Source organism: Symsagittifera roscoffensis, chromosome 9, assembly GCF_963678635.1.
Source record: "Symsagittifera roscoffensis chromosome 9, txSymRosc1.1, whole genome shotgun sequence".
In the NCBI taxonomy this organism is placed as follows: domain Eukaryota; kingdom Metazoa; phylum Xenacoelomorpha; order Acoela; family Convolutidae; genus Symsagittifera; species Symsagittifera roscoffensis.
In genome coordinates, this window is record NC_087070.1 from 54,149,109 (window position 1) to 54,173,061 (window position 23,953).

The window sequence follows — 23,953 nt, forward strand, 5'->3', positions numbered from 1 at the left end:
CTTTCGCGAAAGTTTCTTCGGCTTGAATGGTTTTGGCTCATATTATATCTGCTTAGTTGCCTCATAGTTCGCCGTTTGAAAGAGAAAACTGTATTGTAATTCATATGTGCTTCAGTGCGGGTATATCCTATTCGCCTCTGTTTTAAAAACACTGATCGGAACATTTTTGCTACTTGCTCATCAAATGGCTATCCTGGTTAATTGTAGGTTTTAATTAAGTTTTTTGGCATGAAATTCGTCTGTTATCTGTTTTTCTCATCATTTTCAGCCGCGCTTTTTTGCATTTTGCAGCCTCGTAATTTATTTGGGAGAGTGGTCAGCGTCCAAATTTTTCTTCAATTGAAAAAAATCGGTCACAAGACAAATCGTTCGAGCTTCTTACGCTGATTTTGGCATTTCGCAAGAAGAATTGATCGAAAGTAGCGAAAAATCTATATTCCTTTTGATAAAAGAAAAGTAATACCTTCTTCCTTTCTTTTTCAGGTTTTTTGTTCTTGACGACACTGCGAATTGAAAGTGTTGAGGGTTTTGTAGCTGCGAGTTAATCGGTTTGTTGGCCTCTTACTAATTGCAGAGCATTAAGATCACAACTAAACCTTGTAAACATTTCAAGCCTCTTAAACTCGAGAATTAGCTGAAGCCGTAGTTTTCCATTACTCTATCAAAAGGGCTAGTTAACCAAAGATGCCTGACCACCTGGGAAAGGACATGCGAAAGGTGAAGGATGAGGATAAAGACGAGAAGCCGATTGAGGTGTTGGACGAGGGAGATATTGCAATCCTGAAGAACTACGGGGCTGGTGCATATGCCAAGGCAGTCAAGAAGACAGATGACGACATCAAGGCAATACTTAAACGTCAGTCACACTTTCGCTCTTTGTAACTCGAAATTGTTGAACATAACTGTTTCAACCTACAATCGAAATCAACAAACCGCAATTTACGTCATAATCCAGTTTAGCAGCAATCTAAAGCAGACCTGAAACTGTCTGCGAGAAGTTGTTCTTGTTCGGACCAAGCTCTAAGCCCCCCGTCCCCCACTAGTAGTGGAAAGAAACCATAGTCCAGCTAAGTTTTTTTGGCGATATTTGGTACATTGAGTAAGATTTATTGTTTGAGTAGGCGTGAACGAGCTGACTGGTATCAAAGAGAGCGACACTGGTCTAGCTCCTCCGGCTCTGTGGGATCTGGCGGCCGACAAACAGGCACTCCAGGTACGCAGCTAATTTCATTTTCGATGGTGTTTTAATATCACTTGAGATAGTGGTTCGCTACCTCCAGGTAATCAGTAATTTTGTGATCGAGTACTAGACGAATTTTTCCTGCTTGCAACTGTTCTGCTAACGCTTTTCTCAATTCAACTTCCTTCTTATACTTTATAGTACAGTGCTGTTTTAATTATCCGAACAAAGCGCATTAAACTTGAAACTTAAAACGCGTTTTTCTCAAATTGGTTTGATTTTAATTGAAAAATGTTAATACCAGACTTGCTTGGAATTTTAACAGAATTAATATGTTGCTATTTGTTTTGCGAAATTCAATGTGAGCCTTTTACTTAGCCTAAAGCATTGTACATATTAATTTATTTGTGTTTGATAAACGAAAAAGGTCGTTTTTACTATATAAAACACCAAATTTTCATTTTAAAACAATTTTTAAACGTGTACAAATCATTTTTGGAGATAACATCTTTCTGAAAGTTCTACGGAAGAGGCTCACTTTGATTTAATTATGTCACTGATCGACTGGGTATTTTTGGCGTAGTTTTTGATTGAGTAAAAAAGCCAAAAAAGAGATCCATTTCCGGACCGAATTTCGCAAAACAAGTAACACCATACTAATTCTGCTTAAATTCTAAGCAAACTTTGTCTCCATCATTTTTCACCTTAAGTCAATCCAATTTGGGAAAAGCGCGTTTCAAGTTTAATGCGTTTTGTCCGGATAATTTAAATCAGCGCTGTATCTATCATTGTAGATATAGTGAACTGAGGCTATAATGCTGATTATTTTGCACAGTTTTTTGTCATGTTTTTTTTTCGGGTTTGCGGATTGGTATCTGTCTAACTTATTTTCTGCTTAAACGCCGCAATTTATTTTGCAGAATTTTGATCCGCTTAATTTGCGCGTTGGGTATCAAAAAAATGGTATCAAAAATAACCTTGCGATAAGTAAGGATATTGCAACCGTAATAGGCTTTTTCTGAAAAGGATTTTTTCAGAATTTGCATGTAGAATGTTGCACGAGTTTCAGCAATCATTCAGCGCGTTTGATGTAGATTTATTCCGATTATTTGTGACACGTGTTTGCCGATTGTTAAGCTTTCATGGTCAAGAGGGCAGGGTGTGAGACTCCAATTCTCGAGGTCGCAGATTCGAAACTAATACGTAGCAATTTTTACTAACGTGAGGCTTATTCCTTTTTTATTATTTTGTTTTAGCAAGCTGCTTTTTTGTGTTCTCGCTGGTGTTTGTGAAGCGCAGATTCGCCTCTGTATAAAAAGAGGGCAAATTCCATTATCGAACAACTAAAGTGTAAGGGTTACAAAAAACGTGATCGACTTCTAGTTTCGAAAGTGGAATTTATTTTTCTGATTTCTCAGCGGAATAAAAAGTTTACCTATTGATCCAGTTTTCTCTAATTGGCTTAATTTTATCAAAAAAGGGTCAATCATAAATTGTTTTAGAAAGAGCTTGAAGCGTATAATTTTTTCTGTAAAATTCGAAAGTTGAGGTTGTTAAAAACTTAGGCATTGTTTTACTTGCGTTCATTGACTCTTTCTAACTGTCTGTTGGCTATTTTTTGCAAATTGGAAATAATTGTTTTATCGAATTATCGTATGTCTGTTTGCTTTTTCGGCTTTGTATCCGTAGCACGTCCCTAGGTCTTATTCTCCTAGCATGTCCCAATCCCCCTTTAAAGGTTCAGCTTTCTGCTTCTTTTAAAATTTTAAAAAATTTTAAAATTAAGTTGAACCAGTTTACAAATCCCAGTGGCAGCAATGGAGTTACAGGGTTTTTGCGGACATTTTTTTTATACTCGATAAACTATTTAAAAAAATGTTAAATCGTTTTACCTTGTCGATTCATCTGCACGTGGTTTTAGTTTTTACAGTGCTGAGATAACGTAGAGGTTGCAGTTACTCTCCAGATATACGAGACCTGACCAGACCGTTCGGTAATTCCCTTTAAGTTTTTTTGTTTTTTTTTCGCTCCAAATTAATGCCCATTCTTTCCTCGAGTTCTGTCTTTAGGTGCTCAAATTATTAACCACGTTTCAGACAATTGTATGCTTACACTGTGTAGGATTTTTGTATCTTTTTAATTTCTTCGGTTAAAATATTGATTTTGTTTCTGCTCTATTTTTTCTTCTGTTGCTCAGTGCAAGCTGTTTTAAAAACTGATGTAAATCTTGTGTAGATGCGGATTTTTGGGATCATTTTTGAAATAAAGTTGCGTATTTTTCATTACATGCTAACGGAGTTCTAGCGAACAGAAGACTGCTCGTGTCAGGGCGAGGCCCTGAATGTTCCGACTGCCTATTAATGCTTATGGAGCAGTAATAACATGAAAAAATTAGATGTGAGAAAACAAAATGATTTTTTAATTTTTATTTCAGGTTTTTGCAAAAATCATCCCCCCACACGCCATATAAACTACAAAGTGATAGATTTCGCTCCCAGTAACCAATGAATTATGGCAAATAAGCTTCCTTCAACCAATTTGGAACTATTTCTAAGACGGATTAAACATCCGCCTACGCGTTAATAGCGCGAAATATATCGCGCGTTAATTGTCCCAAAATGGCAAATTTTTAAACCCCCAAAATTTTTTTAAAAATGATCACAGGTGAAAAGTTTTCAAATTTAAGCGCAGGACAAAACACTTTTTCGAATGATAAAAAGAAAAAATCCGTCAAAAATGACTAGTTAGAAAGTCGAAATTTGTCCGAAGAAAAAAAAACCACCCGAGCACAAATTTTCCGTTACTTGCGTTTCAAAAGTCGGAACAATAAGATTAGTTTCAAGTAAACAACTTGTCTAACAGAATCATTGAATCATTTGTTTGCTTTTTTCATAATTAATTTAATTTCTGATGCATGCCTGGTTCTTCGTAGGCCCTGTTGTTTGATAGCTGATCCGCATGAAGCTGATGCTTAGCTGAAAAATCCGCATGAAAAGAGTATTTGTCTTAGTGCCTTGTGTCTGCTTATATTTGTCGGCTCAGTTGGCCCAGCACTGAGAGCTTTGCTTATGATGGAAACAATTTTCACATCCAAGACACTTCACGGAATTTTTTATTTGAAGAAAAAAATGAAAAAGTTTCATAAGATTCAGGTCAATTTCCGGAAGGTTCAATTTGTTGGTTCAATTTGAAGTCAAAACAAAGCCTTATGGGAGCCTTGTCTGATATTTTTGAAAGGATAGAATTGATTAGATTGCAAGAGTTAGGGGAAATCGATTTTCTCGGTTTTCACAAATGATTACTTCTCCTAGCTCGAATTTGTCAAATGAGCTTTGATGAATCAAACGAGAGTTAGATAACTGCGTTTTTGCGCCTACTTCTGAAATAGTTTTTTTGCGAAATATGAAAAATGTTGCAGTTTGGGTACAGTTATTTTGTATCGTTAGTGGTTCCCAATTTTTTTCTCGAAAGTTCCATTAACATTCATTAAGTTAAGTTTTCAATTATCCTAACTTTGTTTTCATACCTTTTACTACAAAATGAAACTGGATTTATTGTAGGCTCCAATAAACGCGAAACTTTTTGTTATTACTGTGAGTTTGCATTTTTTTCGAATTTCAGCATAATTATATTTGTTCCTAATGCTGCGTTTATAATCATATATTCGTTGGTTTTCCTCATGTGATTCCGGTTGAAATCATGGATTTATTAAGAGTCGATGAAACTAGTTCAGGCTCTTATATAGGTCGCTATGGTTTTTTCTTTTCGTTTTCAGGAAGAGTTTTAAAATTTGTTCAGGCCTAAATTTATTTTTTTCTTAGTTCAGTTCATTTCTTTGTTAAAAGGAAGTCAAACCATACTATCAAACAGCGAAAGTGTAAAGGTCACGAAAAACGTGCTCGACGTATAGTTCCGGAAGTGGAATTTAATTAGCGAATTTCTCAGCGGAATAAAATTTTACCTATTGGTCCAGTTTTCTCAAATTAGATCAAAAAAGGTGTAAAGCATAAATTATTCCAGAAATTTAAAGAGCTTTTAGGCCATCTAATTTTTTCCTTGAATTTCAAAATTTGAAGATTTTTTAAAAAAATTAATCCTTATTTTTTTGTTTACTTGCGTTCATTTACTCTTTTCCAACTGTCTGTTGGCTACGTTCTTGAACTATCACTTTGATTTAATTGATCGCATTTTTAGTATGATGATATTAATTTAGTATCTTAATTTATCCCGAAATTTGAAAAATCATTGTTTTTTGATTTTAATACACCTGGTTGGTTTTTGGGCGAAAGATTTTTCTTTAACTTCGTTATCTTCTTGTAAATAATTTAAACCCTGATTTCAAGCTTTGCGCAATAACGATTGTTATTAAAGGGTGCTAATGATCAGTGCGTTTTTTATACGCATAAGCAACGAGTAGTTTGTCTAATTTGCTCAAACTTTTAGTTTTATTGGCACTTAATTAGCTTTATTTATAGGGCGAGCAGCCACTTCAAGTAGCGAGAGTGACCAAAATAATCCAGAGTGGGGGAGAAGGTGCGACTAGCAATGAAGACGCCAAGTACATCATCAACGTAAAACAGTTCGCCAAGTTCGTTGTGGATCTCAGCGACAATGTGGCCCCGAGTGATATCGAAGAAGGAATGAGGGTGGGAGTTGATAGGAACAAGTACCAGATACACCTTCCACTGCCGCCCAAAATAGACCCAACTGTTACCATGATGCAGGTTGGATGAATCATTTTGAGCAGTTTTCAATTTTAAAAAGATATGTAAAAAGCGACAACTCCTCTCAAACCAGTTTAATCAGTATTCATTGCTTAAAAGTTCTTGAACACCCACACAAACACGTGTGGTTCCTGTGCATTGTCAAATCAATTTATTTCGAATAAGTTTTGTTCATTTTGGTAAATTGATCTGCGACGACTTATGGCTTTTTGAACTGCTACAAATAGTCGCATGCGACCAAATGTGGCCTCGCGGTAAAAGTGGGCTGTGTTTGAAGGTAGAGGAGAAGCCTGACGTGACGTATGCAGATGTGGGGGGATGCAAGGAGCAGATTGAGAAGTTGAGAGAGGTCGTTGAGACTCCCCTGCTGCACCCGGAGAGATTCGTTAACTTGGGCATCGATCCCCCCAAGGGAGTGCTCTTGTTCGGACCCCCTGGAACAGGTAATATACGTCCAGTAAATGAAGAATATATTGTTCAAAATTTGCAAATTATGTAATTACGCATCCAGTATTAATCGACAAATCTACAGCTTGTTAGTTTCAATCATCTTGTTAGCACATTTTTTAACCAACTTAGTGAAGCTAGGCAAATGGTTCTAAGGATAATCAATCCAAGTCTACCATTGCAAAAGATGCCCTTAAAAAGGTATAGAAGAGTATTCTGTAGTAACATCTATTGAATGCATGCGGTGTTCGAAAAGGAAAAAAATCTATCTCTGATTTTATTGAGATTCTGTCCCTATGGAAAGGAAACCATAATATTTCAAAAGATAGACCTCTCTGTGGATCTCACCTTATTTCATGGGGGGCTAACGTATACGCTCAACAGTTGACTTAGTCTTTTATTGGGCGTGGCTTATGGGGGGAATTAATAAAGTCCTATGTTTGTGAAAGCTAGAAGTTAATGGAAAATGCCTAACAAAAACCTCATGAAGTGAATATTACCAGCATTTCTGAATAATGCTAATCCGAAAAAAGTCCTCAAAAGGCAAAGCGTGAACTTTTTGCCCCGCTACCACATACGATGTGTGTGATGGAATGTAGACTTTTAATGGAAGCTTTCTGTTGGTTTCAGGAAAGACGCTTTGCGCTCGAGCGGTAGCCAATCGAACTGACGCTTGCTTTATCCGAGTCATAGGATCCGAACTAGTGCAGAAATACGTTGGCGAGGGAGCGAGAATGGTGCGAGAACTATTCGAAATGGCTAGATCCAAGAAGGCGTGTATTATTTTCTTCGATGAGATTGACGCTATTGGAGGGGCAAGGTTCGACGATGGGGCGGGAGGGGACAACGAAGTGCAAAGGACGATGCTGGAACTGATCAACCAACTGGACGGATTCGATGCCAGAGGAAACATAAAGGTTATTTTTCATCAATTTGAAAGCAAATATGAAACTTGAAAAACAAGTGAAGCAGATATGAATATTTTTTGGCAGATATGAATATTTTCTATATGAGAGTAGTCCATACTCTCATATAGGTCTCAATGTTTTTTTGCTTCTTTAGGAAAAAGTCTTAAAATGCTCTTATAACTGCAGAAGTGCATTTAATCATATTAATTAATTTATGAATGCACTTAGATATATATGCATTTTTCGAGTTCAATTCAAAATCAACTGCTAAAAGTTCGGTAAATTGCGCTCTCCAAATACGAAAGTAGAAATGGCGAGAAAAACGTGAATGACTTGTAGTTTCGAAAGGGGGTTTAGTTTTTAGATTTCCCAACGGAATAACTTTTTTTCAAACTAAGTTCATTTTACCAAAAGCACTGCAATCATAAATTTTAGTAAAATTCAAGGATCTGCAATGCCATATGTTTTTTTTTTGAAATTCGAAAGTTTTTTTCTCAAAAAACAAGTCAGAATTTTTTTCTATTTTCTTGCGTTGATAACTTGATGTTTTGTCAATGAACTAAAGAGTGTTGAAACTTATTGAGGCTTTTTTTCAGGAAAAGGTCTTTTTAATTTGATCATGCTTTTCAAATCCAAAATTTGATCAGGCTTTTCAAGATATTCTTTTCAAGTTCAAATCAATTTCATTGGCAAAAACTAAGGAAATTTACGCTCGCAGCGTTTACGAAAACAATAATTGCGCAAAAAGCATGTGCGATTTTAAAATTCGAAAACGGATGGACAAGCGAATAAAAAAACTACCTGTTGATCCAGTTTTCTCTAATTGTGCTTGTCGAAAAAGTAAATTGTCTTTTCCGTTTTCTGGACTCCATTGATACTTTTTCTATTTTGTTGGCTATGATTGCTGCTTTTTCTTGTTTCTAAAATCACTGCATTAGCCACTGAACTGTAAAACTTCGAATTAGATTTTCTTTTAAACAAAATAAGTGAATTTGTATTCGGTGTTCCACCCACGCTCATTCTCACCCAACTAACGAAACTGTTATAAAATAACTTTCAGAACACGCCTCCCCTGACGATTTGAAAAACTATGAGGAAAAAATGTTTGGAGTTTTTTTTCAAATTTATACAAAGGATTTTGGTATCAAGATTTTTGTGACCCTCGGAACAGCTACATGTTATATGGTTGGGTTCAGGCGCGGTTCTAGGAATTTCTCGAGGGGGACGGATTTTCAAAAAAAAAATTGTACAAAAACAATAGACATTTGTACATTGTGAAGCAACTTTGTACATTGTGAAGGTTCTCATGGCCACCAACCGACCGGATACCCTGGATCCAGCATTGATGCGACCGGGACGTCTGGACCGAAAAGTGGAGTTCGGTTTGCCTGATTTGGAAGGAAGGGCAAACATCTTCAAGATTCATGCCAGACAAATGTCAGTGGAGAAAGACATCCGATATGAACTGCTGGCAAGATTGTGTCCTAATAGTACAGGTACTGTTCAATCAGATAGCCAGCACTTTAAACTACGTTCTGCACCGACCGGTGATTGAGATGGAATAAACTATATTTTTATCGAAAGGTACGGTAGCATATCGACGGGTTTTCTTACAATAGTTGAATTAGTAATTTTGGATTCGTGAATAAATAGTCTATAATATCATAATTCATTGTAGAGCAATGAAGCTGCGAACATTGAATGAATAAATGGCATGTTGAAATTTGCCCCAAGAATAAGGAAAGAAGCTCTTTTGCATTTTACACTAGGAAAAGCTTTTGTTATATTACGGGTTCACTTCGTTTTTCAACCAAAGTCGCCCCTTTTTATGTGTTCATTTTGACGCACTGTTTGCTGGTAATGAGCATTTTTTCAGATAAGTTTCTGTGCTTATATTTCCTAAATTTTGGTGTAAAATATACAGACTTTAATTCTACAAAATCATCGGTATAAATAAGAAATTTGACGATCAATTATCTTCCCAGAGAAGATATTGTATTAGAAGTGGAAATCGAGGTGACAGACTTTTGCCTCAATATGAAAAGCTGAGGCCAGATTGTTGGCATTATATTTTTTGGTTTACGAATCTAAACAAGGTTAATTATGCTTGCGATATCAAATCAGAGTAAAGACTTTTCCTAGGTAATCAACTTCACAATAATGGAATCACTTATTTTACTATACCAGCTGTAGCTGTACCCCTGAATATACTGCTATACGTTCTTACAAGTTGAATTTTAGTGCGTTCTTTTATTTAAAGCGGAATTATCTGAATAACAAGAAGTTTGCCCCAAGAATAAGGGAAATTTTAAAGAGAAATTTTGGATAAATTGAGCAATCTCCCCCCCCCCCCCCATTCTCGCCTGGGGGGAGATAGCTCAATAGGTACTTGAGACATGTTTTTAACCACTTGAAAATAGTTTGATTGATACGAAATCATAAACCAGATTTTCCAAAGAATGCTGAGCGCCAAAATTCATTCAGAGTAGAAAAAGAATCAATAAAACTCAGGCGAATAAAGCGACTTTTTTCTGTCCTAAAAGTAAAAAAAGCTATTGCGTACAATAATAAGATGCTGCGGAAAACAGTTTTTGCTATTCAGATACAAGGCTAGAGCAACTAACAACCCTAGTAACTCGCTTTCCTCAAAAACAAATCGCCCAAAAAATTTGGAAAAAAAAAACATTTAAAAAATAAATTTCGATTTTTTTTCTTTTCAAAATTTTTCTCGATACTCATAAAATAAATTTGTATTCGGTCAATCGATTGCGTGCTACGAACACATCAACCATCTACTTGCATTTGTTGATGTCTTTTTGTAGCGTTTTACCGTCTTTGTTTGGGGGGAGATAGCTCAATTGGTCAATTACAGGGGGAGATTGCTCAATTGATCCGAAATTTTAAAATGTCTGAATAAGTTTCACAGACCCTCTTCGATAAATGTTTTGAGTTAATTTTTTTTAGAATTTCACAATAGTGCTTCGGCCGAAATCTTCTTAGGTATTCATTTACTTTTTTATTAAGTGTTAAAGAAAGAAGTGATTTTTCCTTACATAGGTCTTGATGATTTATTCGTGTTTTTATTATCAGGAAAAATTCCTATAGATTGTTCACGCTCAACTTTGATTTTTCCGGATTGACTTGTGATTTTTTAATTAAAGTGTAAATCATAAATTGTTCTATAATTTCAAAGAGCTTTCAGGCTATGGATTTTTTCTTTGAAATTCATCGACTCTTTTCCAACTGCCTCTTAATGTGGTAGCTTTAAGAAAAAAAGGCCAATCAGAAGCAATTCTTAAAATTCCAAGATGCTTAATGTGATATTAATTTTTATTTGAAATTCGAAAATTGAGAAATGTTCAAAAATTTGCAATTCCCTGTTTTTGGTTTCCTTGTTCTTGACTTGTTTCCAACTATCAGTTGGCTATTTTTGTCAAATTCTGATGCAAATAATTGAGTTATGGTTTTTTGTGCAGTTTGTTTGTATAATTTTACGAATAAGTTTTTGGTCAACAACTAATTTTTGCTTAAATTTTGGTCTGATTGATTTCAATCCGTTGAAACGGTTTTTGATGGAATGGGTTTGCCAATCCTGAAGATCCATCAAATCGGGAAGTAGATAGGTTTCTCAATTTTGTTTTGATATTTTTGCTGAAACTTTCTGGATGTTTGGTTTGAAATATCAAATTTAAATGATTTCCATAATAGACTTGTCATATTCCTCTAGTTCTTTTTTTTCGACCGATTGTGTCTCAAGGTCACCGATATTGCCAATAACTTGGCATTAAGTATAAGAAGTCAAAATTGTTATCTTATTTTTAAGGCGCTGATATCCGCAGTGTGTGCACAGAAGCAGGTATGTTTGCAATCCGAGCCAGAAGGAAAATGGCCACTGAAAAAGACTTCTTGGAGGCAGTCAACAAAGTCATAAAAGCGTACGCCAAGTTTAGCTCTACGCCCAGATATATGACATACAACTGATATTTTGAACTGAAACACTTGAGTGAGCGGAATTGTTACAATGTTGAACATAAATATGATGTTTTGTAGTTTTTAAATTGAAAAGAGGTAACTTGTCGAGAATAATTAAATGTAAATGGCGTTTTGACTATTGATCAGAGTTTATTTAATTCTAATCAATTGCGCTGCGGTGAACAACCATTTGATAGAAAATAGTTGGCTGAATGAAACAAGGTTGGTAAGGTCGAAAATGGTTGATTGAATACTGAAGGAAGTATAAAACTAATAATTAAACCACATAAGAAGTCGAAATAGCCAACCATGATGTGAAAAATGACATCATAGATGCCGTGGTTTGAGCCTTGAGGAAACGTTTTTTATGGGATCAAATATGCAGGGCAAACAAAAACGCGTGTTTGATATTATAATTTTCAGTAATGCTTTTTGTTCATTCCACAAGCTTGCTTGCAATCGTTGTGTTATGTTACGAATCGCACTTTTTTCCAACCCACCTAACAAAGATCGTTAATTACGCTCGCGATTAGCAAGCGTTATCAAATCGGAAGTTAGACATTTTTCTGGTTAACATCTAGTTAAACAAATTTCTGATGCTCAATTTCTTGAAAATTTAAAAACTTGTTGACGGCGGCTTAAGGCGTATGCTCGGATCCGGTCAGACCATTTTTTTAACTTCAAAATTTTTAGTATCCAAAAAGCATCGTCCTATCAGTTGTCGGCTTATGTTTTGTCGGCTTAGGTTGCACATTTACCTTTTTTTTGTGGTATCGGTTAATTTTATTGGAAATGAAAGTGTCTTTGATTCTTCGATTACCCTTGCTATGAGCAAGGGTAGTGCAATCGGGTACTAGACTTTTTCCCGTAAATAACTTTTTTCACTGGACTCCTGCTGGTACCTTGGTTCAAAATGATTTTAAAATTCTTAGCTTCTCCTGGACATTTAACCTGGAGGTAACGAATACGACTGGGACGATAAAGATCCTAGGTTCAAATCGGACTAGGACCTGCTTTTTAAAACAGTAAATATTCCGGCCCCAAAAAATTTTGTCTTAATATTTGTATGTCTTATGTTTTAACGGTTTAGTTGCCATGTCTATGAATCGTTTTTAGTTCGCTGTGAACATCTTTACTGAAGTTGCTTTAAGTGTTTGGGCATTTTAAAATCCAGCCGAATCGAAATTTGCTTTAATCCTTGATTGTAATTTTACCCATTCGATTCACAAAAATGTTTTTTAATTGCCTTTATTTGGCGTAGAAAGACCCGGTCTAATTTATTTTGACCTAGTGGCTTCTTGAGTCAGTTTTAACTAGTAACAGTTGAATCAGTTTTAAATCTTCAAGTGAACCGGAAAAAGCTATTTGTTTTAAACAACAACAATCATAAAAACTCGATTTCAAAAAATTTCTAACTCAGTATTTCTCGCAATTTTGAAATGCATAATTTATATACAACTTGGCTGTATGCAATTCAGCTTACAACATTAAAAGTTAGTGTGGAAAACTTTTACTTGCAAAAATGTGTCTTCTTATTTTTGCTGCATCGCATGGGCAATTTATTAGCATATTCAGCTTCTTTTTTCTAATAAATGTTTGTCGATTGCTAAGCGCTTGTGGGCGAAAGGGCAGTGCTTGAGGTTCCAAATCTCAGGGTTGCAGTTTTGAAACCAAAACAAGACAATGTTTTAGTAGTTCGAAGCCTAGTTCTAGTTTTTCTTATTGTTATCGTATGTTATAGTACGAACTTTCTTTTTTTTCCAATCTAACTCGCAAATGTTGTTGCGACTAAATCGCAATTATTTTTTTGACTTAAATCAACAATATTTGCTGCATCGATTTGTTAATAGGATCTTTTGATATTTTGTTGCACCTTTGATATTTAGTTGTACTTTTACAGCTTATTGATAACATATGCTTTGCCATTCGAAAAATTATAAGTTTACACTTTTAATTGATCCAGTGAACCGAAGAAAGCTATTTGTTTCAAACAATATCGCAATTTTAAAACCTCTTTCCATGAGAGTTAGGATAACATTGAAGACGATAGAGCTTTTTAAATTTCTGTGAAAATGATTGGCGCTACGATTTTAATTACAAATTTTGACTTTTTAATGTTGTCACACTTAAATCACGAGTTGGTGGGCCCACAAAATTTTGCTTTGGTCTTTTTGTAGCTTCATATAATCATAGTTGCCTCTCTAGCTAGGATAGCTTTTCGTTTTATCTGTATTATCAGTTGCCGAAAAATAACTCAGATATTTGTTGGTAGTAGTATCAAAGTGACGATCCTTTCTCTCCAATTTTAAATATTAACTGGGCGGTCTGAGTGTGACTATCTTATATTGTTAAAAAAAAGACAAATTATTTTCTAAAGCTTGTACCGTTTGTCGACAATGGACAATGAACAATTTTTTTGCGTTTCAAAAACCATTTTATAGCTAGATAATTGGGGAAACTGAAAAAAAAAACTTATGATAACTCACGCATTCTTTTTCTTCATTCTAGGTAGTAGATATATCTTTAGAAGTTTTGTCAGATGAGTTTCGCTGCTGCTCAGTTTGCTCGCAGCTCATTGGTCTTGTGTTCGCGCAGCTTGTTTTGTTATCTTCAAATGTGTCAGATCGTTCATCATCGAAGCTAGTTTTTTGATATCCGGAATAACTTTTACGAAAATTATCATAATTAACAATATCTCAAGATTCCGCGCATTCAGCGAAAGAACCTCGTTGATTTTTGTTTTCCTTATAACTTGAATAAGCTCCTTTTTCTGTAAAAATTGAATGTATGTCTATAGCCTGAATATGGATCAGGAGCAGATTTTCAATTGCAGCTTTTGTTGTACAATTGAGATGATGCCGTAGCAGAAATTTGTCCAGTGTAACTTCTTTCATTGCAATTTTTGTTGATAGTGTAAACTGTTTTGATTCTGGGTTTTTTATTCAATTTCGCGTTTTTCAGCTTGAACACTCTGCATTGAATTGCTAGTTGACTCGGTTGTTTTGCTTGTTTTCTCGGTTTTGTTTTTCGGTCCATATGATTAAATCAACAAAGTTGATAGACAAATAAAGTCATATAGAAAGCTTTTTGGTAACTTCAATGGTTTCGGTTGAAAATTTTTTTCTCAGACCATGATCGAAATTGTTCACGCTTTATTTAAAGGTTTTGCTGGTGCTTCACGGTTTCTCTAGAGATCTACATGTAAACATTGAGATTTTCTGATTTTGTTCTTTGGTTGAACTGGCAGCTTTGATTTTGAATTCAAGAAAACCTTTAAAGTTCAGCATTTTTATGCCAAGTTCTCCAAAATTGTCGAGATTAGAACATAAGACTGAATTAGTTTTATCCTATAGACATCTTCGAGAAGAGGATCAGAGAGAAAAATGCTTGCATGAACTTTTCTGCATGACCAAATTAAATATGAAATTTTTATGGTTTTCTTGATTTTTGTGAAATTGGTAAGCTTCAAGTTTGATTGCAATAGAACGTCCAGATAGAGTACAGTTAAAACATTTGTTGTTTTGTGTTTTTGAAAGTCTGACAATTTTGAAATATGTGCCAGTCGGTCATATTTGGAAGTTTGACCCTGAGGAATACGAACTACGTAATTTTGGGATGAAATGCAAATTTTCAAAAATTCGAATTGAGCCAGTCATGCTCAACTTTCTCGCGAAAACTGAAAATCTCAAAGACAAGATCAGAACAAACGAATTGCAATCGCGGGAAAGTACTTGAAAAAAAGCAGCGGGAAATTACTATTCGCAATTTCCAGATATAAATAAAACGCGAGCAGAGCTGTCCTATCCTGAATAGGAAGCAGAGCGATTGTAAACAGAGCAAAGACAAAGAAGAAGTGAACCAGAGCGAACTCTCAGTGGAAAGGTGGACAGCTGGGGTATCCCAATGGTCCAGTTCCAAAACTTAATTCTCGAGTCAAAAATTATTTCCCTTGCTGGAATTTATTAGTAGCAAACTTCTCCAGTTATTATACTTAATGCTAGAGTTACTGATTAATTTAGTTATCCCAATTCTCGAGTGTGCCGATATGTGAGTACTCAATTTAGTTTTCTTGAGTGTGTTTTATGATTGCTATGTTGAGGTAAGGAGAGTTTTAGGTTGATCCATCTGAAATGGATCAAAGTTTCACTGTCTAATAAAAAGTAACTGTAAGGACTGTTCCGACCCTGTTTTTAACGGAGTTCGCGTATTTTGGGTATTTTGAGACCTAAGTATGGGGACGTTCTTATTTTCTAGAGTGGGGGGGGGGATATATTTTTTTGTAGTGGTCTTTAAGCTGTAACGGGTTTTTAGTCTCATGTCGCAAGGGAACCGAATTGTCTCCGACCGTTCGAGGTGGAAAAACACAAGAGATAGTGTCCCTGACGCTTGAGCCAATGGTTATAGGGCCTATTTTTCTTTAACCTCATATGTGACAAAAGTAGGCGACTGTTACACAGTGTTTTTATGGCGCTCCTGGGTCTTTTTACGACATCATGACTACGGAGTCGAACCCACTTGACACAGCTCCGGGCTACATGCCCATTCTAGAGTACCGGTGGTACGGTTCAGCGGGAACGTATAAACTTTCCGGTTGTACCGTGATAGCTTTTTAAGAAAACTCGAGAAAACTTCCTGGTATGCTCTCCAAACGAGGCTTAGCTAACCGAGTAAGGGGGTAACTAGGGGGACGAAAAACTGAGCAAAAGACAAAAAACGAAACAAAAAGCGAAAAAGAATAGAAAAAGGAACAAAACCATAAAACTAAAAAATTACTGACTTTGACACCAGATTAGTTGGATCAAACCTTTATATTAATTAAATAGTATACCCATACTGTTTTTATAAGACCGATCGTTTCGATCAATTCAGCAATTTAGAAAGGTGCCCGAGTGTGGGGCGTTGTTAAGGGTTTTCAGATAGCTTGCAACTTAGCTGGCCCACTAGGAGACTTAACTGGATGAGGTGACCAGTCGAGTAGGAAAGTGGTTCACAGGGACTTAGCTGGACCATTAGTAGACTTGACTGGAACAGGTGACCAGCCAAGTGGGAAAGTGGTGCTGGTGATCAGGTGCAGGACAAGTCAAGGAGACAACCAGCACGGAATCAGAGCAACAAGAGAGGACGGGGGTGTTCTCAAGTTGGTCAAACGGGTATCGTTAAAATCCACATTACATTATAGGAGATAAGTGTAAAATTAGACAATCGGAACCCCACTGTTTTGAGGAACGTTTTTACTCCAGCAGGCCTGGAAACAGGTTCTACGGTTTTCTCTCAAGAGGTTTAGCACCCGGCGCTTAAGGTAATTTTCGGCTTAAGAGGGGGACTAAAGAGGGGGGAGGTTAGAAGGGGGCTGGTTAGGATAGAGGTTGGCGGTTGTAAATTGTAAAAACGGGGGACACATTAGAGTAACTAATTGATCGACATCGTCGATTTAGTTGCATTAGAATCTTACACGCGTTGATTATAAGAAGCGGATATCCAAATTTAAGATCGAATTAAGGTAGGTACCCTGGTCGGATCGGGTGGGGGGAACGGACGTAGACAGTTTTTGTGATACCCCATAAGATCGCTAGCAGGGGGGAGGAAAACGCGTGGCAATCAGGTACCAGACGTTTTTTTTTTTCAAATAAAAAGGTTGACACAAAACACCTTTGAATTTTAGGTGGGTTTATTTCTCTGTTTTTATCTTTTTTTTTTGTTTTTCCCTGTTTAAAATTTTCACGTTTTTGGTAAAAAGTTTCAATCGGTTTTGAACAAGCAGGTGATCACAAGACACCCTGAACTACTTGCATCAAAATATTGGGTTTCAACTTGCATCAAAATATTAAAAGGGAGATAAATACAGGGGGGTTGGTAATTCAAACTTTTGGCCAGTAAGATTGGGTTTTTTTTGGGAATTTTTTTTTTACTAGAGCTCAAGTGGTGGTACCAAGTACAGTGGTTCAAGAGTCCCGACAACGAAAAACAAGAGTTCCCACTGTACCAACACTTAGTAGAGAAGTCCTGGGATAGTACCGAAGAGTCTTGGGACAGTATAGTCTTGGGACAGTGGTCTTGGGACAGGCAGTCTTGGGACAGTACAGTCTTGGGACAGTGGTCTTGGGACAGGCAGTCTTGGGACAGGCTGTCTTGGGACAGTGGTCTTGGGACAGCAGCAGTCTTGGGACAGTGGTCTTGGGACAGCAGTCTTGGGACAGTGCAGTCTTGGGACAGGCAGTCTTGGGACAGTGCAGTCTTGGGACAGGCAGTCTTGGAACAGTGGTCTTGGGACAGCAGTCTTGGGACTGTGCAATCTTGGGACAGGCAGTCTTGGTACAGTGGTCTTGGGACAAAACCAAGAAGTCCGGGGACAGTACCGGAGAGTCTTGGGACAGTGTAGTCTGGGGACAGCAGTCTTGGGACAGTTAAGAGAAGTCTTGAGACAGTACCTAAGAGTCTTGGGACAGCACCAGAGAGTCTTGGGACAGTACATATAAGTCCTGGGACAGTACGAGGAAGTCTTGGGACGGTACTAAAAGGTTTTGGCACAGTGTGAAACAGCTCAACGCTCAATTAAAAGCAAAAGGACCGGTCCGAACGATTAAATCGCGAAAGATCCATTTTATTAAGATCACGAATTGAAAGTTTTTTCCTATTCTGTAAGGGAAGTAGGAACGTTTTTTTTTATTATTTAAAATTTTGATACACATAATAGAATTTTGTAAATAATAATTTTGTAAATAGAAGCAATTGTAAATAAAAATCATGAGTAGGGTACCGATAGCAGAAAGAAGAGTTATAGAGTCAAAGTCAAATCATAACTCGTCGCAACGAAAGGTAACACCGCTTGACCCAAGAATAACAAGAAAGAACTTTTCAGTGAGCATGGTCAACACAGGAAGCGTAAAAGAGAACAAGACGAAAGTGAGCGCTGAGGAGGGACAAACGGAACCTGTCATAGAAATTGGTCTTGAGACACCAGATCAGAGTGTTGATGAGGTGCAGAAGAAAACAACGGAGTCGACACCGATGCCGAATGCAGAAGAACAAAAATAAAAGAAAATGGAATTCTCGCCGATAGACCATGTGGAGGACACGCCGGAAACCATAAAGGACGAGTCTCAAACGAAAATAACGTCATTCACAGAGAGGTTCGCAAAGATGGTTGGAATGAAATCAAGAGACATAATGGAGGACGAACCAAAGGCCGAGAAAGGCAAAACGTTTGGAACAGTTTCCACGATAACAACAAGCCAACCAAGGCGATGATCAGGTCAAACATGGGGCAACAGCTAGTCATGGGGCAACAGCTGATCATGAAACAACAACTCCTCTAGAGCTGGGCGATTTAATGGCGAAGTTAGATCAGATTGACAAAAAACTAAAGTGCAGCGAGGAGGATCGAGAGGTGATAAGGAAGGAAATAAGATACAACAAAAACGAGTACCTGGACAACTACTTTAACCTGGCAAGAACGACGAAGGAAAAGCTTCAGCAGATGTCAGACAAGGTAGAGGCCACTGACAAAGACCGAGAGAAGAACATCAAAAAAGACATGCAAGAAATGAAGCAACGGTATGACACCGTGAACAGTAAGCTAGGGAATCTGGAAACGAGGATGGACACTATGAGCAGAGACCAGGCGGAGAGTTCATACAGTCCAAACTAGATGCCATCTTGAGAAACTCGATAACACAAGACAATCTGGTAACAAATCGAGCACAAGGCAACAGAGTCGATTTCGTGGAACTACAATGGAACAAACGGGAGTCAACACCATTTCCACCAACCCGGGATGTAGCAAGCACAGTACCGGGGGGAGCAAGACAATTATGAAGAGTGGAACCGCAAATACGACGAGTGGTCCAGGGGACTCCACGACGAACAATAACGTGGGATCGGATGCCATGACGTGGGCGAGCACCTGGGAAATGATGAACAGGACACTGGAGGCCTTCGCCACGAGGAACACCGACTCGAGCGAAAGAGGAGTTGGCAAATCCAGGAAAACCTTCAAGAAACCGAAAGAATTTAAAGACGACTCAGATGGGTGCATCGACACATGGGTAGAAGTCATGAGACTACACCTGGAACAAGACAACCTGAATGACGAGAGACAGGCCTGCACGGCGATATTGAGCAACCTAGAAGAAACAGCGTTAAAATGTGTAGTTGCGAAGAAGGAGGAGGAACGCAACACTGCGGACAAGATCTTCGAGATATTGTGGAATCGATTCGGGTCAGGCATGAAGGGTCACCAAGCGATGATGAGATTTGAAAAGAGGAGGCAAAGAGACGATGAATCAATTAATCGGTTCCTGGATAATCTTGAGAGCTTGAGACGAAGGAGTGATCCTGAAGAGTCAACAAACAGAAGGAACTTTAGCATCGCCTCGAAGTTCATCGATGGGGTAAAAAGTGACGACTTGAGATTAATGTTGGCAACGTACTACATACTGTCGAAAGATAATGCACCGACTCCAGAAGAGATGAGACAAAAGTCAAGGGAGTACATGCTGATGAGGCCTAAGAAGTACTCGTACTCAGAGAACAGGAATATGCAAGGGGGGAGTCAACCACAAAGGTCGTCATGGTACAAGCCTAGAGATGACATGGACAAACGTAGATCATGCGCAAATTGCGGGTCAGTGGATCATCACGTGGCGGATTGCACGACGTACAAGAAGGGCATGAAGAGCCTAGGAAATGCACCAGATGAGGAAGATTTGAGCCAGATGGAAGAACACGAGTTCTATAGTGGCTTGATCATCAAAATAGGTGCGAGATGCTTCTTCTGCAATCAAGAGGGGCACTTCAGGATGGACTGTCTATTGTTTTGGGAAGCAGTCAAGAACTAGAGTCACCCCAAGCACAAGTTGGCGTTGGCGGCGGTGCAAAACCAGAAAAACAGACAGAGTTTGAAACAAAGATTTCGGAGACAGCGAGTGCAGAATTACCGACCAAGACGGTGAAAGCTGTAACGCAAGTCAGCAGTGCCATGGAGGCCAAGGCCATGAATTTCCTGGAGATAAATTATGAGAGAGCAGCTGCAGAGGCCATCAACAAAGTGAAACAAGACCTAGTCACGAAGGAAATCGAGCAACGATTGAAACAGGAGATCGAAAGGCAGAATCTGAACGAGACGTTAAGTGGGTTAGTGCCAAAGCCAGAAGCCGAAGTGGGAGCGACAAAGAGTGGAAATTGCAGCACTCTGAAAATGGTAACGGGAAAGCCATTCGGCATAACGAAGATTGGAGCTAGGATAATGTGAAAAATCACAGTGGGCGGCCACGAAGTAGCGAGGAGTCTAAGCGAACCCAGCGATCAGACAATAATGCACATTGATGTGTACGCAGATTACTTAAGTGCAATAAGTCCGCAGACAACTACTAGCGCCCTGAGGGCACTACTAACAAAAGGTGCCAGCAAGTCTTTCCGCGTCGAAAACAGATATACGGAGGCTTATGGTCCGCATGAGGTGCTGTTAAAGATAGACGGGATAAACATATACACGAAAACCATGATAACATGCCACGAAGACTTAGCCGGACAGATCTACGTGGGCAAAAAAGAGTTGAAAGTGAGATCGATCGGACACTGCGCCATGTTGGAAAAAGATGCAATGCACATCGGGACGGAGGCAGATGTATCAGCACATGTGCTTGACATAAGTGGCAAGAAGACTCAGTTACGCGGGTCACTTGATACAGGGGCAGTCTTGAGTGTTATACCACTTGAAACTTGGGAGCGAATGGGTTTCAACAAGGATGATTTGATAGACTCGAGAATACGGCTGTCAGCTGCAAACAAAGGGGCGGTGCGGGTGCTAGGCAGAACACCAATAATAGCCCTAAACCTGGGGGAACGCAACTTGTGGATGAGCTTTCTCGTGGTAGAAAACCTAGATGAGTCTGACCAATTCATTTTAGGCAGAGACTTCACAGGAACTTTGACGTAACGATTGATTTAAACAATACTATGTTCAGGATACGGAACCCGGATAGGAGGTACGCAATTAAACCGGTAAATTTTATATTGGCGAATGAGAATAAAGCACCGGTGTTCTTGAGTAGGAGGGTGAGGCTGAAAGCGAACGAAGCGGAAATTGTAAGCTTGCGAATGAAAAACTATAATGAACTAAGTGACAATAAGCAAGTATGCATAGTACCAAATCCTAATAGTCAAAATGCTGCTGTTTTAGGAAGATCCTTTTCGATAACCAAGAGCGGTCTCTGCGTCAGTGTCTTGCTGAATACTCTTGATATACCCATCACGATACAAAAGAATAGACAGCTGGGATATGCTTTACCCGTAAAAACTCGATATGAAATGACTGAAAATTCAAAGCAGAATGAAGTTATTGATTGTCCCAATCATAGGGACAAAATTTGTATCATGAGACGATTGAAGAAAATAAAAAGTTCATCAGGTCTTGTAAAATCACTTAAGTCAGAGACAGACGAAGGACTTTCGAGCTGTTCGAATTTCCCGGAAAGACCCACACTAGATGAAATGCAGAGGGATAAACCGGTTCTACCGGAAATAGATTATTTAAAGGGCAAGATAACGGAAGAACAGCTCGAAGCCATCAAGGTTGTACTGGAGCGGAATGAGGATGTTTTTTCGAAACATAAGGCAGACGTTGGATGTTGTAATTCTGTTGAACATGAAATAGAGCTTGGGGAGTCTGCGGTACCGCACAGGGAGGGGGCGAGGCGCATGACCCCACACAAATCGGATGCATGTAGGAAAGATATAGAGACTTTACTAGAGTATGATATGATAGATCCATCCAAATCACCGTGGGCGTGTGGAGTAGTGATGGCCAAAAAGAAAGGCGACCAATTGAGTTTTTGTTGTGACTTTCGGTATCTGAACTCCGTCACAGTGAAGGATGCCTATCCCATACCTAAAATTGATGAGAGCCTCTTGAAGTTAGGTGATGCAAAGTTTTTTACGACTCTTGATTTAGGTTCAGCCTTTTGCCAGGTCCCACTGCGGAAGCAGGACAGGGACAAAACATGGTTCGCCTGCTAGCTAGGGCTGTTTCAATGGAAACGGATGCCATTTGGTCTTTGCAATGCCACGGCCACATTTCAACGGTTGATGGCACACGCATTGATTGGCGTGACAAAGAAATACGGCAATTTGGTAATGTGCTACGTGGATGATGTGGTAATAGCGACGCCTACACTGGAAGTCCACATCGAGCGACAAGACGAGGTGTTTGCATGCATGAAGAGGTCGGGACTAAAGTGCAAACCATCAAAAAGCGAGATACTCAAGGGCTCGATAAAATACTTGGGAAGGATGGTGGACAGACACGGCATCAGACCAGACCCAGATGCAGTAGAATCGGTTCTGACCTGGAAATCGCCAAAAATGGAACATCAATTGATGAGCTTCCTGGGTTTTGCGAACTATTACAGGGAGTTCATCAAGGGCTACGCGGACAAAATATACCCGATGCAACAACTAATGAGGCACAAACGCAAGAAGTTCACGTGGAACAACGCGGCGGAAGAGTCCTTCCAGAGAATAAAGAAAGAGTTGTGCGAGGCACCGGTGCTAGGAATGCCAACGGAAAAAGGAATGTACGTGCTGGACACGGATGCGTCGGTAGTCGCGATTTCTGGCATTCTCCATCAAGAACAGGAATGGAACGGGAAGACAGTCTTAAGACCAATAGCGTACGGGAGTAAAGTGTTGAGTGATACGGAAATGAAGTACGGGGCGCCGAAAGCAGAGATGTTCGCGGTGGTTACCTTTGTCGAAAATTATAGAGCATACCTAGGCAGCGAGCCATTCAAGCTGCGAGTCGACAACAGAGCACTCAGCTGGCTGAAAACGTACTGAATGGACCTGAGCTACATTGGAAGGTAGATAGTTCGCCTGGACGGATACAACATGATAATTGAGCATAGGACAAAAGACAAACATCAAAATGCCGATAGCTTGAGTAAGAAGACGGAGTTCTACGAGAGACAGGAACAGAGGAAGGCAGATAGGCCAGAAATCAAAGATGGCTTCTCCTTCATGTATAAGGAAACGTAAGATAGTCTTCCACTCACGAGATAACTCGACAAGTCAGGCAAACCGATAGAAAATCACCCCGAATTACCAAAGGAGCCTCCAGAGAAAACAATCTTGAAGAAGACCCGAGGGATGCCGATAGGGATAATGCTCAAGTCAAAAATTGTGAGGGAGACGCTCAAGGCAAAAGGCTATGATCTCAACCAGTTAGAAACGGGAGATGCACAGATAGATAAAGACTTGATGAGACTAGAGAGGAACCTAGGAAGGTAATGAAGTTACACGAGAAGATGAGTTGTATCCTTCAAGAGCTGAGAATTTGGTTTGATCCCTCAATACTCACCATTTGTACGGTCCCATACAACATGATGTTTGATCAGCATGCGATGGAAATGAATGGAAGGTGCGAAGTATTAATGGGGAAATCAGGCAGATTCAGCAGAGAAGCGTGCTCCCCGTGAGGTTGCTGGACGTGGCTGACCTGATGAAACAATCCCTCCCGCGTGATGCATCCTCGGATGGCATTCAATTTGACACGCCCAAGGGAACACATGAACACTTCCAGAGACACATGAACCAGCTAGAGGCTAGAGTCGGACCTGATAGAAATGGCCCAGTTCACCTTGGGTCCACCCCCGATCCCTCCTTTTGTATATCCCTAGATCCCTATCCAGCCGTCTGGGAGCGAGAGCTGGTTCGAGAGATAGTTC

At 38.9% G+C, this 23,953-nt stretch overlaps 2 protein-coding genes across 3 annotated transcripts in view; both read left to right on the forward strand.

Moving 5' to 3' along the window:
* Nucleotides 1-23,953, forward strand: part of LOC134853851 (E3 ubiquitin ligase Rnf121-like) — a 355,568-nt gene that overhangs the window by 224,008 nt on the left and 107,607 nt on the right. The gene's annotated exons all lie outside the window — the stretch shown is intronic.
* Nucleotides 482-11,417, forward strand: LOC134853850 (26S proteasome regulatory subunit 7). The gene is made up of 7 exons (XM_063869793.1): nt 482-856; nt 1,122-1,213; nt 5,656-5,904; nt 6,182-6,347; nt 6,982-7,268; nt 8,560-8,755; nt 11,083-11,417. The coding sequence occupies exons 1-7, from the start codon at nt 685-687 to the stop codon at nt 11,238-11,240; spliced, it is 1,320 nt and encodes a 439-aa protein (XP_063725863.1). The 5' UTR covers nt 482-684; the 3' UTR covers nt 11,241-11,417.

Excerpts from the sequence above, each read along its gene's own strand:
- LOC134853850 (XM_063869793.1), top strand. The coding sequence starts at position 685 with ATGCCTGACCACCTGGGAAAGGACATGCGAAAGGTGAAGGATGAGGAT. Across the intron at positions 7,269-8,559 it reads ATGCCAGAGGAAACATAAAG|GTTCTCATGGCCACCAACCG; the intron begins GTTATTTTTCAT and ends TACATTGTGAAG. Across the intron at positions 8,756-11,082 it reads ATTGTGTCCTAATAGTACAG|GCGCTGATATCCGCAGTGTG; the intron begins GTACTGTTCAAT and ends CTTATTTTTAAG.